Raw genomic sequence first — 19193 nt, forward strand, 5'->3', positions numbered from 1 at the left:
GGAATTGTGTTTTGCAAGGGCAAACACATGGTGCGCCTTACCTATCACATGCACTTCAGTGGAAACCTATATGCTATCGGGCCAAAAAATGCTAATTAGTACACGGCCCAAGTAGCCTTTTTATTATCCCTATGTTACCCATTTCACAAGTACTAAAGAAAAACTTTCCTCCTCACAAAGGAATAAGATTAACCCCCTCCCACCGCAGCCCTTTTTCGTTTTTGCGGTTTCATTTTTCACTCCCCACCTTAAAAAATCTATAACTTTTTTATTTTTCCATGTCCAGAGCTGTGTTATGGCTTATTTTCTGCGTAACAAATTACACTTCAAAATGGTGGTATTTAACCCCTTAACGCTCTGCGCCTTAGCTCTACGGCGCAGAGGTATAGGGAATGTATGGAGAGGGCTCACGGGCTGAGTCCTCTTCATACAAAGGTGGGGTTTTTTGCATATTGCAGAAAACCCCCACCGCTAACAACCACGGTCGGTGATTGCACCGATCGCGGCTACTAACCTCTCCGTTGCCGGCGGCATTTAAAAGACAGCGGGGCGCGGGCGCTGCCATCTTTATTGCGATCGCCGCGCTCCCGAATGTCATCGGGGGGCGGCGATCGGTTGCCATGGTAGCCTCGGGTCTTCGTTTGACCCGAGGCTATCTGGCTTCTGCAGATTTGTTACAATGAGCCAGTGGCTCATTGTAATGAATGAGCTGCAAAAATGCCATATATTGTAATACAGAAGTATTGCAGTATATGGTAGGAGCGATCTGACCATCTAGGGTTAATGTACCCTAGATGGTCTAAGAAATAGTGGAAAAATTAAAAAATTAATAAAATATTAAAAATTCAAATCACCCCCCTTTCCCTAGAACTGATATAAAACATAATAAACAGTAAAAATCACAGACACATTAGGTATCGCCGCGTCCCAAAATGCCCGATCTATCAAAATATAAAAACGGTTATGTCCGGCGGTGACCTGCAAGACGGGAAATGGCGCCCAAATGTCCGAAATGCGACTTTTACACCTTTTTACATCACATAAAAAATGAAATAAAAAATTATCAAAATGTCGCACAGACCTCAAAATGGTAGCAATGAAAACGTCGCCTCATTTCGCAAAAAATGACACCTCACACAGCTTCATGCGCCAAAGTATGAAAAAGTTATTAGCGTCAGAAGACGGCAAATTTTTTTTTTCTTTTTTGTACATTTGTTTAATTTTTGAAAATGTATTAAAACACAATAAAACCTGTATAAATTTGGTATCACCGCGATCGCACCGAACCAAAGAATAAAGCTGAGATGTTATTTTGAGTGCACAGTCAAAGTCGTAAAAACGGAGCCCACAAGAACGTGGCGCACGTGCAGTTTTTTTTTCAATTTTTCCATATTTGGAATTTTTTTTAAGGTTCGCAGTACACGGCATGTTAAAATAAATAACAATACAGGAAAGTAAAATTTGTTACGCACAAAATAAGCCATCAAACAGGTCTGTACACATAAAAATGAAAAAGTTATGGATTTTTGAAGGTGGAGAGCGAGAAATGAGCGGAAAAACCCTGGGTCCTTAAGGGGTTAATATTCCATGCCGTGTACTGGGAAGTGGGAAAAATATTTCAAATGCAGTAAAATTGATAGAAAAAAAACGCATTTGTGCTGTTTTCTTGTGGGCTTGGATTTTACGGATTTCACTGTGTGCTCCCAAATGACATGTCTACTTTATTCTTTGGGTCGTTACGATTACGAGGATACCAAATTTGTACAGGTTTTATAATGTTTTCATACATTTACAAAAATTAAAACCTCTTGTACAAATTTTTTTTTGGGGGATTTTTGCCATCTTCTGCCACTAATAACTTTTTTTATACTTTGGTGTACGGAGCTTTGGGAGGTGTCGTTTTTTGCGACTTTTGATGATGTTTACAATTTTACCATTTTTAGGACTGTATGACCTTTTGATCACTTTTTATAGAATTTTAAATTTTTTTTCAAATGCCAAAAAGGTGCCATTTTCGACTTTGGGCGTTATTTTCCGTTACGGGGTAAAACGCAGTGAAAAACTGATTATATTTTGATAGATTTTCATTTTCAGACGCATCCATACCTAATGTGTTTGATTTTTACTGTTTATTTATATCAGTTCTAGGGAAAGGCGGGTGATTTGAGTTTTTATTATAATTTTTTTTTTTTTTTTACCTTTTTAATTTTTACTATTTTCCAGACTCCCTAGGGTACTTTAACCCTAGGGTGTCTGTACGATCCTATCATATACTGCCATACTGGCAGTATATGGGGATTTTCCTCCTCATTCATTACAATGTGCTGGTAGCACATTGTAATGAATGGGTTAACACAAAGCAGCCTTCGGAAGACCCGAGGCTGTCATGGCGATGGATTGCCTTTCTCCGATGACGTCACGGGGAGCGACGATCCATGGCAAGATGGCGGCGCCCAGCAGCTTAGCCAGCGGCAATCAGCGGGAAAACATCCTGGCAATATGCAGGAAAGACTTACCTACCATAGAGAGGGCTCAGCCTGTGAGTCCTCTCCATGCACCAGCATGTGACGTACTATTATGTCACATGTCGGTAAGGGGTTAAAGCACACAAATCATGAAGAACAACTTTGCTGATTACTTATGTGCATCAGTTTCTTTGCTATCCTCATCAGTTTAGCCTGGGTCTGCAGTAGCTGTGTCTCCTGTAATTATTTCTCTTACCATTCCATAGACTTGTTTAGATATATGGTTTCATGGAGATATGGGGGGGGGGGGGCATCATGTCTTCTGTGTGTGTAGCTAAGAGTTCAGAAATTATAACATCAGAGTTGTCCTTTAAGAATGATGTATTTTTATATACCTTTCTTGACATTAGTACGCGTTTTAAAAAAATCTCTCCAAGAATACAGTCAGACGGAGAAGCTTTTAATGACATAAATATTAGTTGCAGCCACAGAATGGCTGCTCCACTTATCTAGGCAACTTCTATACTGAACGTTAGTAACAAGCACTGTCATATCACAACTGTCTATAAATCTGTGAGCTCAGCATAACGTGATCTGGTCAAAAGACCATGCAAGGCTTATAAGGGGCCTTCTCATCACATATTGCTGGGATATGCCATCACTTGATGATCATTGGGGATCCACGTTCTGGGAAGGGGGCTGGATGGTTGACTTTGGCTGTGCAGAATAAGTGATCATAGATTGATGGAATAATCTAGCAATACACCACCACTTTATATGATGGGAAAACCTCTATTAGAAGAAGACAATGCAGACATTTCAAATAATCAAAAAAATATTTTTCACTGAAGGCAGATAAAGGCTTGTTTATGGAATTCTTCATCCCAGTAAACTTGGAGGTTGTATATTCCCTCTGATGGTATCCAATTCCATCCCGGAATGGGTGTAGGGTCTTCCACATCTCCGCAGATGGCCGGACTTCCTTCTAGCACATGGAATGTAGCAGAACAGACTCCTTACAATGCGCGTGTCTGGGTGTCCTAAGCTCTAGGCACCCCATTAAAATACAGGCTGTAACAGATCCTGGTAAGTAGGACAATTCTTATATCCAGCAACATCTGTGGGTTTTTATGAACAAAAAAAAAAAAAGCAGCAGTCTCCTTACTGTGGAATATTATGTGTTTCACCCTTTATATCAGTCATATTGTCTTTTTTTTTTTCTTCAAAAAGATAAAATTTCAAATTCTTCATCTTCTGAGTCAAAGAATCTGTCAAGGCGGTCTGCATCTGAGGAATCTAACACAGACATTTATTGCAACTCATTCAGATTTCCTGCATTCATGAAAATCCCAAGTAAGAAATCTCAACAAAAGTAAAGATACAGGCGGTCCCTGACTTAAGAACACCCGACTTACATACGACCCCTAGTTACAAACGGACCTCTGGATGTTGGTAATTTATTGTACTTTAGTTCCAGGCTACAATCATCAGCTGTAACAGTTATCACTGGTGTCTGCAACTAAGCTTTATTGTTAAGCCTGGTTCTTACTACAACCCAATAAGCAGCTCCTAGTGCTAAAACAGACGCAGCAGTCTTACACTGTTAGCGTTATCGGAAACCTCTGATGACGCTAACAAACACTGCTGTGCTGTACACTGTGAAAAACACTTCATGTTTAAAGAAAAATATATTTAAAAAAATATATAGAAATATAAACCGGTCTTTGTATTGGTCACTAATAGGCTTCAGCCCAAAACATGCATGCAAGTATTTTATCCCTTAGATACCACAATGGACAAGGGGAAAGACCTTCTAATGGACATCAGCAACCCATAAGAGAAATCACAGGGTGCTGATTGGGTTACATGACAGCAGGGTGGCTAAAGAAGTCCCCCCAGGCTGCCAGTAGAGTATGCAAGTTGCAGACTGACAGCATGTAAAATGGTACAATTAAAAAACACAACTTGTCCTACAAAAAAAACAAGGCCTCATACAACTACATTGATGGACAAATAAAGTCAAGGCTCTCCTTATACAATAACAGAAAAATGCAAAACAAATTTAAAAAACAGATTATGTTTTTTCAGAAGGCTCTGGACCACTCTGGTTCAGTGCAGCCCATTCCCCATCAGTGGCAATCACTCTTCCCGCAGCCTACTTTTGAACTGAACAATGACATGATGGCTAAAACCTCTGATAAAAAAAAATTCCATAATCCTGGACAAACCTCTAAGTCAGTGGTGGCGAACCTATGGCACAGGTGCCAGAGGTGGCACTCAGAGCCATTTCTGTGGGCACTCAGATCATTGCCCAGGACAGAGTTCACCAAATAGGACCAAATCCACCAAACCTTCCTGCAGGCCCAGGAAGAGATGCTGCTCTCAGCATTATTTTAAAGCGACACTCCATTGTCTGTTTGGAACTGCAGGAAAAGTGCTGAGAGACGCTGCAGAGAAGCTACAATGATAGTGCCCTCCTTCTTTCAACTGTATTGGTTGCCTCAGGTGGCCGATACGATTGAAAGATGTGGAAGAACAGGTAGCAATAAGTTACCGCTTCAAATGGCATGTTGGCACTTCACGGTAACTAAGTGGATTTTGGTTGTAGTTTGGGCACTCGGTCTCTAAAAGGTTCGCCATCACTGTTCTAAGTGGTTAAGCAAATTTAACTAACACTTCTTTTTTTTGTACCCTAACAAGTGAGAATGATTGCACTTACCAGGGGTAAGGTTTAGAACATCAGGATTTGATAGATGAAGAGGCAGCTGATCAACCACCTCAAACATAGGTAAAGATCCTCCAGGAAGCGATAGCTGAAAACCAATCATAAAGTTACAAGTCACTCTAAGACTATGCACGCAGAATAAACTTCCACATCAAGACTAAACTGCAAAGATCTTTGCAATTGACTGGTACACAAACCTTCGCCCACCTTTATTGTATTAGAGAAAGAATATAGTGCGCTTGGGGAGGGATTGCAACCTTTCCTCAATAAAAAAGGGCACTGATATGTGTTGGTTTGGTGGTCTGACCTTTTTTTTTTTTATTTGTTCCTTTGTAGACATGGACTGTGGAATTACAGTCTCTTTTACTAAAGTGGCGATAACAGTAAACTTTGTGAAAGAAAAATACCTCTTTGTCCTATTTATTCCCGAATAGTGAAAAGTAAACTGTTCTGAAATTCATACACACAAAGACAGATTAGGAGGGGATGCTAAACATTATCTCCTTCTAGAACTAGACAATACTTCACTTGAGCCTTGTGGAGGCAAGCAATATGTCTCCAAAGAGTTAACTAGAAACTTTAACAATCTTTCCCTTATTTATCTACACTTTGTTGCTGCATTTATTACTCGTGTATAAGCAGAGTTTTTCAGCAGAAAAAATGTGCTGAAAAAACTCACCTCGGCTTATACACGAGTCAATTAAAAACTAAAAAACTTAATACTCACCCTCCGCTGCAGGTCCCGATCTTCGGTGCAAGGCTCCCGATCTTCGGAGCAGTTCCCAGTGGCTCCACTTCTTTCTTCTCTAGCCGGCAGAGTCGCACACTATGATTCATCAGCGACACCGCCGCATCATAGTGTGCGTCCACCAGCAGATCGCATGGACGCGACTTTGCCGGCTAGAGAAGAAAGAAGAGGAGCCGTCGGGAACCGCGCCGAAGATCGGGAGCCTCGCACTGAAGATTGGGAGCCGCACCAACAATCCGGACACCAGAGGGTGAGTATTAAGTATTTTTATTTTTTATGCGCTTGGCAGGGGGCTGGCTGTATACTACAGGGGGGCTGGCTGGCTGGCTGTATACTACACCCTCGGTTTATACTCGAGTCAATAGGTTTTCCCAGTTTTTGGTGGTAAAATTAGGGGTCTTGGCTTATACTTGGGTCGGCTTATACTCGAGTATATACGGTATCAGGTTTTGCCGCTCATTGTGAAAGAAAGAGAAAAAAGTATTTTATTTTAATAAAGTATATTACAAATTTCCTATTATCACCTGCACTGTCACTTTTTTGTAATAAAAAAAACTGTTTTAAAAGTTTCAATATATTTTAAGACTAATTTCTTTACGTTTTACTGCTCAAGGTCTGTACTAAATTCCCCGGACCAAGGCTTTGTGGCCTCCATACTAGCACATGCACCCTGTGTGACAGCACAGACTATTTGTCCATACTTTTATTGGTGGTACTGACCTTTCTTATGCGCTGACACCAGTCATCAAAATCTTCTTCAGAATTGCAGATGAATCCCTATAATAAAGAAAATTCATGCACTTATTTTATGGGATGTTTCCAACACTCCTGCAATGTGCTAACCAATATGTGTTGTGGTTATGTAATGTGTAACTTCTTTCCTTGATTTACCTTTCTACAGCTTATTATAACAACACTTACCACAGCAATGGAAGGGTCGATCTCTGACACGTGCATCCGACACGGAGGATGCTGGCAGTGGAAGCTGTCATCTTGGATATAAGTCCCATCGCTGGGCTCCACCGCCGGCTGCGTGGTGTGCGGATCTAGATAAATGAGTTCATCTCCTGTTGGGAACATTACAGCAGAATTATTATGAGAAAAGCAAAACTGATACCTAGTGCTCATTGTGCTTTAAAAAAATGTACTGGTATAATGGTTAGACTGCTTATACCTGGTTAGATGCTTTTTCACAGATTTGTATGGATCCTCATGAACTGTGGGGGGAAGGGATGTATCATGTACCGACTCATGGTGCTTGAGGTAAACCCTGCCCCTCCCGCCAGATATATTTAAAGGCTCAAGATCCCTGATGCACCCAAAGCCAGTGTGTAGATTGTAGAATTGTGCTATAAAATGCGCCTGTGCCCCTTGCCGTCCACTTGTTGTGGTGTAAGGCGGGAAATAGGTGCAATTCCTGACAGTGCGTCTTAACCCAATCACGCGTGGCGCTTAGCAATCTCCGTTAGTTCCATAGAGAATAATGGAGCAGAATGGTCATGAGCGGCCATCTGCTCCACTCATCTCGGGGAGCGACAAGTAGTCCGACAGAGGTACCTTGGCCCCCAGTTCTTGTGATCTTTTGGGGTCTTATCACTGAGACCCCCACTGATCAGCAAGATAGACCCTATCCTTTGGAAACTTGTTTCCTGGGAAAACACCTTTAAAAAAGCTGTATGAGGGCTTAACAAATTATCCTTCTTAGTCACATTTCATATGCCCTGATAAAATTGTAGTAAAAACCCCATTTGTGCCCCCTTTTCTTGAGGACACGGTTTTATGGTTTTCACTCTGCGTTTCAAATGACAACACTCATGTAATCTTCGGTCAGTACAATCACAGGGTCAGGGGGACACCAAACTTATTTAGGTATTATTATGTTTGATTAGTGATGTGTCTTTCGATGTGGTCACAGGGGAGTGACAATCCCATCAAAGATGACAACATCCATGTGCTGCCAGCATTTAAATAGCCAACACCCGCAATCTGTATCAGCAAAGTTCATGGGTGTCAGCAGTGGGTGTCTGATGCTTAATGCAGCAAATACCCACCATGCATTAAGAGGGCTCAAATTGTGAGCCCTCTTTATATATCCTTAACTGTATTATAACGTTAATGTGTATAAGATGCAACTTGTAGAATTGTCACCTACAAAAATGTTTGCGGTTCAGAGAACAGGATATTTATGTGCTTAGCATTACCCCTGTCTTTTACTGTAGACATGAATTCCAAATACACTTATGTGTACAATCTCAGAGGGCGATCAAGAAGCTTTTATCTTACCAACATATCCTATGAAGTAATGGGCACTGTTTGGCCGACCACCAATAACTCCTAAAGACTGTGGCAGCATGAAGCAGTGCTGAAAGAGACAATAATATACCACAGCTGATAAAGTTTGTGTATTACGGCTGGATTCTGCACTAAACGCTTTGCGGGCGAATCCAGAAGTCAACATCAGGTTTTGTTTCTCAATAAAATAAATGTACAGTAATAAAAATACCTTCAAGGTTTCAATGTAAGCTTCATTGATCTCACTGAGGCCCAGCCGCAGGGGTATGAGTAATACTAGAGGCTTCCACAACCTGTGCGAGTCAGGGGCTCCGGCGTAACCATTACACAGCGGCCCAGAGTCACAGCTTCCAAGTCTACACAATCTCCCTACAGAGAGGATCACATTCAACTCCAAAACGAACATTTAGGTGTAACAATGACAATGACATTTGTATACATGACATACTCCACAGTAGCAGGCTCTATATTACATGACATACTCCACAGTAGCAGGCTCTATATTACATGACATACTCCACAGTAGCAGGCTCTATATTACATGACATACTCCACAGTAGCAGGCTCTATATTACATGACATACTCCACAGTAGCAGGCTCTATATTACATGACATACTCCACAGTAGCAGGCTCTATATTACATGACATACTCCACAGTAGCAGGCTCTATATTAGATGAAGTATTGTGACGCTGTATTTGACGTTGAGAATGTAAAGGTTATTCACTTTCATCAGCAGATGCATTATAATTTGAAAAACCAAAAGGTAAGGAGTTTAGTAGAGATCATTGGACGCAGTCTATTAACCCTTACAGGACTCAGCCCTTTTTTGTTTTACAACCCTTATTCCAAAAGCAATAACTTTTTACATTTTTCTGTTAACAGAAGTGTACATGGTCTTGTTATCTGTGGGACAAATAGTACTTTTAAGTGGCAGCGTTTAATGTTCCAAGCAAATGAACTGGAAAGCTGGAAAAAAAAATTTCAAGTGCAGTTAAATTGACAAAAAAAAAAAACACCACATTTTCTGCATTTTCTTGTGGGCTCTGTTTTTACAGCTCTCATTCTGTGCTCCGAATGACAACTTCCCTATATTCTTTAGGTCTGTATGATCATAGGGATACCAAATTACGTAGGTTTTAGTAGATTTAAAAGTTTTTTTTAACCTTTTGTACAAAAAAAAATATATTTGCCATTTTGCCAAATTCTGAGGCCAGTAATTTTTTCACACTTTGGTGTATGGACCTTTGTAAGGTGTCATTTCTGGAGGTATGCGCTGACATTTTAATTTATATCAATTTGTGATTCATGGAAGGGAAAAATAGAAAAACACTGGCGATTCGGACATTTGGTCACTATTTTCCATTACAGTGTTCACAGCCGGGAATGATCTTTTTTATATGTTGGTAGAAAGGGCATTTTGAGACGTGGCGATACCTAACAAGTTTCTGATTCTTTACTGTTTATTTTTATATGTGTTCTAGGAAAATTTAAACTTTCACTTTTTTGTACCATTATTTCTTCAGACCCTCTGGGGTACTGTAACCCTGCAGGGTCTGATTGCTCATACTATATACTGCAATATTACTGTATTGCAGTATAAATATCCATTTTAATGCTGATCATTAATAGCCCGCCATCTGCAGGCTATTAGAGATCACTGTACATGGCAGGCCTACGAGACTCTAGGAGACTGTAAACTGCAACGATCAGCCATCTAAAATGGCGGCGCCCACCGGCAGCTCTGTTAGCTTAGACCGTGGCACTTAACAGGTTGCTTCCACAATCAGTTCCAGCAGTGACTGCGGCAGTTACAGGCGGGTGTCAGTTGTGTTATACAGCAGACACCCGCCGTGTATGGAGAGAGCTCAGCACCACAACATCATAATACGCCCTGGTGAACAAGGAAGGGGGGGCCAAAGGAAATCTACCATGAAAATCAAGTAGAGCAGTGTCTGATCAAGACACAGTGACTGGGCTAATCTTATATTTGTTATCCATGGCCTCCATCCTTCTAAAATAAACTTTTAAAATTACACTATTGAGCTAGGACTCTGGGGTGGTGGTACCAGAGCCCCTTCCTACTGTAGCTTCACAGGCTGTTACAGTGTGCAGTAAGCAATTCCCCAAAGACTGGGAGAGATTACATCAGGTAGAGGGAGAAGAGAGTCTTTAGGGAGGAGAGGGGAAACAGTGTAAGAGCCAGAAGGTCTGTGGGGGACTTTACATGGCATTACCTGTGGGGGAGACATACTCCTAAAACTGCAACAGCCTGTAAAGCTACAGCATGGAGGGGCTCTGGTAACAACACATATAGCCCTTCAGGCTTACTAGCATAAATTTTTTCAAAGAAAGTAGACCGTATATAACAAATATAAGAAGATTGCCACAGTCACGGTGCCTGGATCTATCACTACGTGTCTCTGGTTTATAATGCCTGAATTTGATAGTAGATTTCCTTTAGGTCTAATCTGACAGAGTGGTTACACTAAGGGCTTAGCTCTCGGCTTTATATTACAACTTGGACCAAGAGCAGCTAGCTCTTGTGTAGTAGTGATTGGGTGTTTCCACTTCTAGTTAGGAGTATTCCTATGAGAATCCTGTGTCACCAAACAAATTAAAGGGATAGACTTTGTCATCAACCAGTTAAATATTGTCATCCCGACACATGATCTCTCTGTATCTTGAAATGAATGAAGCCCAGCCTGTATCTGAGCTTAGTGTTCAGCAAGCTCGTGTACCCCGTAAATCCTTTTAAAAATGTATTAAATAAAGATTGGTTTTAAATGTCCTATTGATCAGAATTTAGATTTCCTTTAGTGTTTGGACAAGCCAATGATACAGATGTGAAATGTCCTTGCTTACATCAGAGGAATGGGAGATGTATGTTATTCCATATACAACCAGAGTGATGACACAAGTCTTTTTGGTGTTATTGCTATTGTTACAGCACTGCTTACATTGATGTAGATGCCTTACTCACTTATCTCATCAGTCACAACAGTATTATCCATAGCTATATGAACTGCTATTGAGCTCCACTTATCAAACGCGGCCAGCTTCCTACAAGGAGAGAATGGAGAAGACTGGAAGTATAGGGTAAGACAAATTATGGAGAAGACTACGTATAGGGTAAGACATATGTACACGCGGTGGACAGATAACAGCTATGGTCTCCCATACCTCAGCACTTGTGCTACAGTGTTTGGGCCGTACCACTGGCCAATGTATTTCCCTTCACCAACTCCCATTTGGGCTGTAATAAAGAGACAAACAATGACCACACAGACCTATAATGTATGACAATTGAATATTTACCAATTAATCTTACATCATACCTGTACAGCAAGTTACCCATCATATCTGTCACACACCTAAATATTTTACCCGCCTCTTGTATAAATAGACACACGCTCTACATTCACATTTTACTAACACAAAATATCTTTGTGATGGTTGTGTGTACAATCTGGTTGCATCACAGTAGGTTTTTTTTTGTTTGTTTTGTAAAATACTAGACCCTTTATGTAAATCCGCTGGTATCTTGTTAGAGACCTGGCACCCGGATAGTGAGGAGTAGATAAACAGTAGAAATAAATTGGGGCTTATTAACAGGAGCAAGCTCAGCCCGTGATACACAGACTGTATGGGGGCTGCACGAGCACTGCTCCGGGGACAGGAATCCAAACGTAATAGTGATATATGATGCAAGGATTTCCCATGGTCCCTCAGGATTGCCATGTCGCATTGTAATCGTGTTTTCAATAAGGCACAGCTGCCCCATATGGGGACTATCTGCATCATGTGTAACTATGATGCAAGGACTCCCTTACCTGAAGCAGTGTTCATCCCTTGAAAAGTGGCTACTATATACAGAGGTCCGTTTGTAACTAGGGGTCGTATGTAAGTCAGGTGTTCTTAAGTAGGGGACCGCCTGTAGTCTGTTTCACGGGCTGAACATATATATGTGAATAAGCCCTGCTCTGGTTCCCATTATTTTTGTTCAGTGGTCCCAAAAGCAACCCCTAGTTAAACACGGACCCCTTCTGACCACTGTGACCTCTGGTGATGCTCCCTGGATGTTACTATAGTCCCAGACTGCAATAATCAGCTGTAAGGTGTCTGTAATGAAGCTTTATTGATAATCCCTGGTCCCATTACAGCAAAAAATTTTGAAATTCCAATTGTCACGGAAGCAAAAAATCTTTTTGTCTGGATCTACAATTATAAAATATACAGTTTTGACTTGCATACAAATCCAACTTAAGAACCTATAGAACCTTGTACGTAGCCTGTAACTAGTAAAAGGATTAAACCAGTTGTTTCTTATGATGGGAGTCTCCTGATAACAGCCCCCGATATGTCTCATCCACATTGTTTTCTTACCAATCTGATGTATAGAGTAATAACTATCTTTCTTGTCTAGAAAAGCTGTCAGGATACGGAGGTACTCTCCCGTGGCTCCTTTCTTGTCCCATCTCCATTCTTAAAACAAATGAACAAAAAAAAAAAAAAAAAAAAGATTCACTTGTTTATTTCAGAATAACAGGTTCACCCTGTCTATATATAACACTAGAAAAATGTATATATAGCCACCATATGCCACGCCTGCACAGCTTCTTATTAGAAACACATTATTTACATAATGCTTCTCATTAATGGAAATTTCCTTTAGCTTAAACAATACACAGAATAGATAAACTTTAGCTGATACTGAGAACTTTAATGTGAGGTTGCGTGCACACGTGTCAGTAACGCATGCGTTTTCAGAAAAGCCGAGAAGAGTAGATTCGCCTGATTACAATGTTAACAGCTATGTAATCAGGAAAATCTCTTCTCAGATGTTCTGCTGCATTTGAAAACGCATGCGTTACTGACACATGTGAACACACCCTAAGGGTACATTCACACGCGGTATGCTCGCCGTGCGGGCATACCGCCATGTGCTGGAGAGGAGGAGGAGGTGACCCCTCCTCCCTCCATAGAGAATAGCGGCGCAAGGCCGCACACACGCTGAAAGATAGAGCATGCTCTATCTTTTTGCGGTGTGCGGCCCGGATCGGTGCTACACATGTGTGGCACCGTATCTGCGCTGTGCCGCTATTGCCGTCTATGGGGACGTACATGTGGCCGCAAATTTGCAGCCGCATGTAAGTCCCCGCAGACGGCCATGTGAATGAGCCCTAAGCAGTCAAAGATCCAATGTATTTGTGTCCTGATGGATGGTTTTTAATTTATTGATTTTTTTAACAATTTTTACATATACAAAGCCCTGACAGATTTTAGAACAAAGAAGAATAGAGTAGCGGAAGTTACTTTGTACTTCAGGTAAAGTTTATCTTAGCGGCATATTCCGCTCTCTCTCTATTATAAGAATTTAGGGCTCTTTCACAATGACTTTGTGATTTTCATGAATGCCTAACTGAACCATTCTTTTCTATGGGTTGTCTCACATTTCAGTTTATTTACCCTGATTCGTTGTCTGTTAAAAATTTTTGGAACCTGTCCTATTTTTTCACACATGCGGATCACGGAAAGCGATAGAAGAAGTATATGGGTCCACAAGGGAAAAAAAACAAAAAACTGATGATGCTTGTCAACTAGGTGTTATGTTTTCTGACCAATGTTACATCTTCAGATTTTTTCGGGCAACATGAAAAAAAACAAACAGAAGCATAACAGACGTAAAATAAGCAAATAATGGACCTATACAATATTAGTGGCCAATCTGTCCTCTGGTACGTAACAAAGTATTAGCCTGGCCTGCCAGGGTCGGCTCCAGGTTTCATTAGGCCCCTGGGTGACAGAGCCTCAGGTGGCTCCTTTGCAGTGACACGTGACAGCGTTAAAAAATCAGAAACTAAAAGTCTCCTGTCCTAAAAATATTCCATAGTTTATCATACCAAACAGCCCCCTCATGGTTATTTTATATAAACCCCCTCACACCCTATGGATTCAATAGATACAGCGCCTGTCACCCCTATGGATTCCTTATTTACAGCCTTATGTGGGCCCCCCAGCAACTCTGGGCCCCGTCATTTGCCCAGGTATGCCCAGTGCTGGCCCCGGCCTGCATTTCGTATCTTCTGTGGGGCAGGAATATGGCCAGGGGAGTCTGCTAGGGTGGGACCCCCTCTTTTATTTTTTTTACCTCCCTCTCCTTATCTCACTGTGCCTAGACATTCCCAAATGTTCCCCTTTTCTTTCACTAATTTTGATCCCCAATCCAATAGTGGAATGTGTATTGCTTCCGCATCTCACCTCGTCCTATATGCCGACAGATCAAAGCCTGAGCAAAAATCATCTGTCCACATCGTAGCATGCAGCCCCAGCCAGTGTCAGATGTCGGACCGGTCCCACCTACAAAAATGAACATTTTTGTAAGGAAAGTAAAGGGAGATAAAACTATATACAAACAGTTCCTTCTATACACTGATCTTTGGTACTTTTATCCTTTATTTTACTGTAAATGGTGTCATTTGGTACTCTAGTAGATATATAACATGGGAGGCTGAGTCAGACTGCGAGTCACAGCAATGGCTTGTTCTATTTTTAACACTTAACTGTCCAGAGATTGCAGGTAGCAATCAATAAAATTGACTGTAGACTGACTGAGATCCTGATTTTCTGGATATGGCAACTCGAAAGCTTGAGGCTGATGCCACACATGCCGCTTTGAACCCATTTTTGGTCTGTTTTTAAGCAGCCCGTTAAAAAACGCATGCGTTTTTTGAAAACACATCCGTTTTTAACAGGTTTTACCAATTATCTTAATTAAAACTGGTCAAAAACAGATATATTTTCATAAAATGCATGCATTTATGGACGGACTGCAAAAAACTAGTTCAAAACGCCCTGTGTGGCATCACCCTCAATGGAAACTGTCAAATTGCATGACCAGGGTTAAAAATAGCATTTTCTCAAAAATACCAAGAGGTATGAATATACCAACTCCAGTCCACAGTCTCTACATCATTCAAGTGTAAGCTCGTATGAGCCCTCATTCCCATTGTTTAATCCTTAAAGGGGTTTTCCCACGAAGGAAAGTTAGACCCTATCCACTGCTGTGACCCCCGCAGATCGCGAAAAACGAGGGGACCCCTCGTCGCTTCATAGAGATTAATGGAGCAGAACGGTCATTCGCAATCTGCGGGGGTCTCAGCACTGAGACCCTTACTGATCAGCAATTTAGGCCCTACTGGTGGATAGGGCCTAACTTTCCTTCGTGGGAATACCCCTTTAATATCTTATTTCATATGTATACGAGTTGTTCCCCACATTCTGTACAGCACTGTGGAATATGATGGCGCTATAGAAATAAAGATTTATTATTAATGATTATCATCATTCATACCTATTGCCGGAAAGTTCCGTCTGTAGGTGAACCACAATCTGGATGTGACATCATTTAGAAGTTCCTCCTTCTCTACACAAAAAAAATTTGAAACAAGGTGAGAGGACAACTCGGCTATTTTCATTACCATGACGTGGTCATAACATGTGGAGAGGGGATTACGTGAAGTAGTCAGATACATTGACAACTAGATAATAAAAGGCTTATAGGAAATCTACCATGGTGTACAGCATGGCATGCTGGGAGTTGTAGTTTTCATAAGATCAGTTTAGTGGCTGAGTTGTACATTTGCCCTGGTGGCATCTTGTTCATTACAACCACTAAAGGATTCAATCTATTGTTAGTTGTTGCCATGGGCAACTGCTTCACTTTTCTGTAGAATAATTAAAGGAAATTACCAACATAATCCATCATGATAAACCAGGGACACTTGCTCATACCGGTAGGTTCAGGAACCATCACTATGGTAATTTTCCTATATTTTTTATGCAAGACCTCCTTCCTTCTCAAATCAACTTTTAAGATGATGTTAATGAGTCTGAGGGGCCCCTGGGGGTGTTACAATAGCCCCTCCGTGATGTAGCTTCAAAAGCTTTTACGCTGTCTTCCCCCCTCGCTCAGCATTTCATCCTCCCTTTGCCTGCTACAGTGGGACGGGGAAGTTCTCCTGCACACTGTAACAGCCTGTGAAGCTAAAGCACAGAGGGGCTCTGGTAACACCCCCAGAGCCCTTTGGTTCATTAGCATAAATTTTAAAATTGATTTTAGAAGTAAGGAGGACATGGAAAACAAATATAAGAAGAAAAGAACACTCACAGCCCCTGGATCTATGACTATGTCTCATCCTTAGAGCCTCTTCATTGCCTCCTTATGGTGTGCAGTTGCAGAAACAGCAGAATACATTGGTTTTATGTTCTGTAACATCCATAAAGGTAAATAGTGGTAATGGAAACAGCATATCTCAGCTTTTTTCCCTCCATGGAGTTGTGAAAACTGAATCATTTTAGGTTTTTGTTTTCTGACCCTCCTAGCGGTCAGGAGAAGGAGCTGTGTATATTCATTATAGTCACGTTTGACCAAGATGGACATTTCAGAAGATAAAGTACTGTATATAGAAATTGTGCACATCAGATAGAGACATATCAGTTATATTGTAGTACCTGTTAACGCACTGTATTTTTTCCCCAATATCCAGACAGGCTCGGCAGTTTCAGGAAAATCCGGCGTATCGGAAAACCGCAGAGTATCATAAGTAAGTGTTGCTAGAAAGACATAAAACACAGATTGTCTTATTTTCAAGGGCTCCGTCGATTTTTCTGTCACACATGAATTCTCATGTCAACTGTGAGAAAAACGGGGGAAACTGGATCAAAGGGGATTCCCACAAACAAGAGATAGGCTCTATAAACGGGATAGGACCCAATGTGCTGATCAGGGGGGGTGTCAGTGCTGAGACCCCCACAGATCACGAAAATAAGGGGTTCAATGGGGTCCCACGTACCTCTGTCAGACCAATGGAGCAGACGGCCACGCATGACCGTTCTGCTCCATTCATGTCTACGGAACTGACGTAAATTGCCGGGCGCAGCGACTGGCTGCTTTAAGGACGCAGAGTTTTTCGCTCATTTCTCACACTCCACAAAAATCAATAACTTTTTCATTTTTCCGTGTAAGGAGCTGTGTGAGGGCTTATTTTGTCCATAACAAATTGTATTTCTCCGTCACCTTAATTATTATTCCATGCCGTGTACTGGAAAGCTGGAAAAAAAATTCCAAATGTGGAAAAATTGGGGAAAAAAAAAATATTTGTGTCACATTTTTGTGGGCTCAGTTTTTACAACTTTCACTGTGAGCTCCAAATAACAGCTCAGCTTTATTCTTTGGTTCGGTACGATCACGGTGATACCAAATTTATATGCCACATTTCAATAAGGTAAATAGGAGGGTACTTGTGCATTAGGAATCCAACTCCAATATATACACAAAATGTAATCCAAGCACTCCAATATGCAAAAAAGCGTTTTCGGCTAGTAGCCTTTATCAAACACATAGGCCAGTAGAGAGTGGGGAGAGATGCAGATTGGTGGCGCCTGGGAATAGTACTACAGTACTCCTGGTAATATGGTGCTTGTTTTCCATAAAAATGCCGATGCGATCGGGCCTAGGCCTGGCGGGCGCGGCTTTGTCTGCGTTTGCAAGCGCAGACAAAGGCTGGCGCCACACGTGGCGCTTTTGTCTGCGTTTGCGTTCGCAAGTCGCGGGGAGGGCCTCGGCCCGATCGCATCGGCGTTTCTATGGAAACGAGCCGCCGGTGTTTCGTGTTAATTTAACGCGAAACACCGGCGTCTCGTTCCCGATCGCAGGCGTTTCCATAGAAACGCCGATGCGATCGGGCCGAGGCCCGCCCCGGTGACAAAAGCGCCACGTGTGGCACCAGCCTTAAGGTGATGGCACACATTCAGTTTTTCAGATGCAGTTTTTGAAGCCAAAAGCAGGTGTGGATCATAATGGGTGAGACAAATAATTGAAAGGTGCTCCTCCTAGTACTTTTACTCCATTCCTGGTTTGGGCATCAAAAACTGCAGCTGAAAAACTGAACGTGTGACATCACCCTTATGGTACATTCAGTTCCCTAAGGCCGCAGTCACACGTTCCGCTAGGCGTCCGTTCATAACGCGACGCTAGCACACAGGGGGCCTGCCCCCTGTGCGCTAGCGTCGCGTTATGAACGGACGCCTAGCGAAACGTGTGACCGCAGCCTAAACCTGATGATTTTTTGGCATGCTGCCCTCAAAAGTTAGCGTCACTACTTCCAAGGCAAGTGTGAACAAAACCTTAGACATCTTAATGTACGAATTTTATTGTATATTGTCGTACTTCTCTCATATGTTTACCAGTATGTTATATGCTTGAATTTGTAATAAAGATTTATGCTAAATATCAGGTTCTGTAGGCACGGATCAGACTGTGTTCTCCTGTATCAGTCACATTGTTATCAGTGACATATTGAGCCCTTCATGGCACCGGGAATGGGGATGACGCCTGTCCCTGAGTAATGATAACATGATGGGTATCAGCCAGAAGGGGGCGCTGTACTCTGATGATGGAAGTGCTGTGAATAACACATGTGATATCCCTGTACTGTGGCTGTGTAATACTCTCATACAGTCTAGACAATAGGCCTGTGCCAGGAGATACAGGGCACATACACAGCTGTGTCCCGCGCCCAGGCCCGTCCACACCACAGCGGGCCTCATATACGACCATAGTACAATCAGACTACAATTCACACAGGTAAGAACCGCAGCCGACAAGCCAATGCTCAACTCACCTGCGTCCATCATTCCCTTCCTCTCACCCACTCATATGGCAGTAAGACAACCTAGCCTAGTGACAGACATCTATGTCAGCTGATCTAAAACCCACCAATCACAAGCGAGATTGCTGCAGGATGCCTGAAACGTAAACAAACACGGAAGCCTGATGGCAATGTAGAGGCTGCCATACTATTTTACAGAACCAGGCCGCACCCGGGCGTCGTAGCAATGAAATATCGTACATTAGGCCTCTGCGTCATGTTAGAAGCGCTTTCGGAACAAAAAGAAGCA

General features: G+C 41.9%; 1 protein-coding gene across 2 annotated transcripts; it reads right to left on the bottom strand.

Annotated features, from left to right (window-relative positions):
- Positions 1-2904: 2904 nt before the first annotated feature.
- On the bottom strand, positions 2905-19159 carry ATG4B (autophagy related 4B cysteine peptidase). 2 transcript variants are annotated; one of them, XM_072143192.1, is made up of 13 exons: positions 19012-19159; positions 16746-16847; positions 15586-15657; positions 14493-14591; positions 12618-12716; positions 11415-11487; positions 11215-11294; positions 8442-8599; positions 8222-8300; positions 6860-7005; positions 6659-6715; positions 5185-5278; positions 2905-3761 (listed from the first exon to the last, which is right to left on the bottom strand). In XM_072143192.1, exons 1-13 carry the CDS (start codon positions 19088-19090, stop codon positions 3688-3690), a joined length of 1212 nt encoding a protein of 403 aa, XP_071999293.1. In that variant the 5' UTR covers positions 19091-19159; the 3' UTR covers positions 2905-3687. The 2 variants fall into 2 exon arrangements, with proteins under 2 accessions (XP_071999293.1, XP_071999294.1); XM_072143193.1 differs by having other exon boundaries at positions 18917-19041.
- Positions 19160-19193: the final 34 nt, after the last annotated feature.

The sequence above is a fragment of the Engystomops pustulosus genome, chromosome 3 (genome assembly GCF_040894005.1).
Source record: "Engystomops pustulosus chromosome 3, aEngPut4.maternal, whole genome shotgun sequence".
NCBI classification, from domain to species: Eukaryota; Metazoa; Chordata; class Amphibia; order Anura; family Leptodactylidae; genus Engystomops; species Engystomops pustulosus.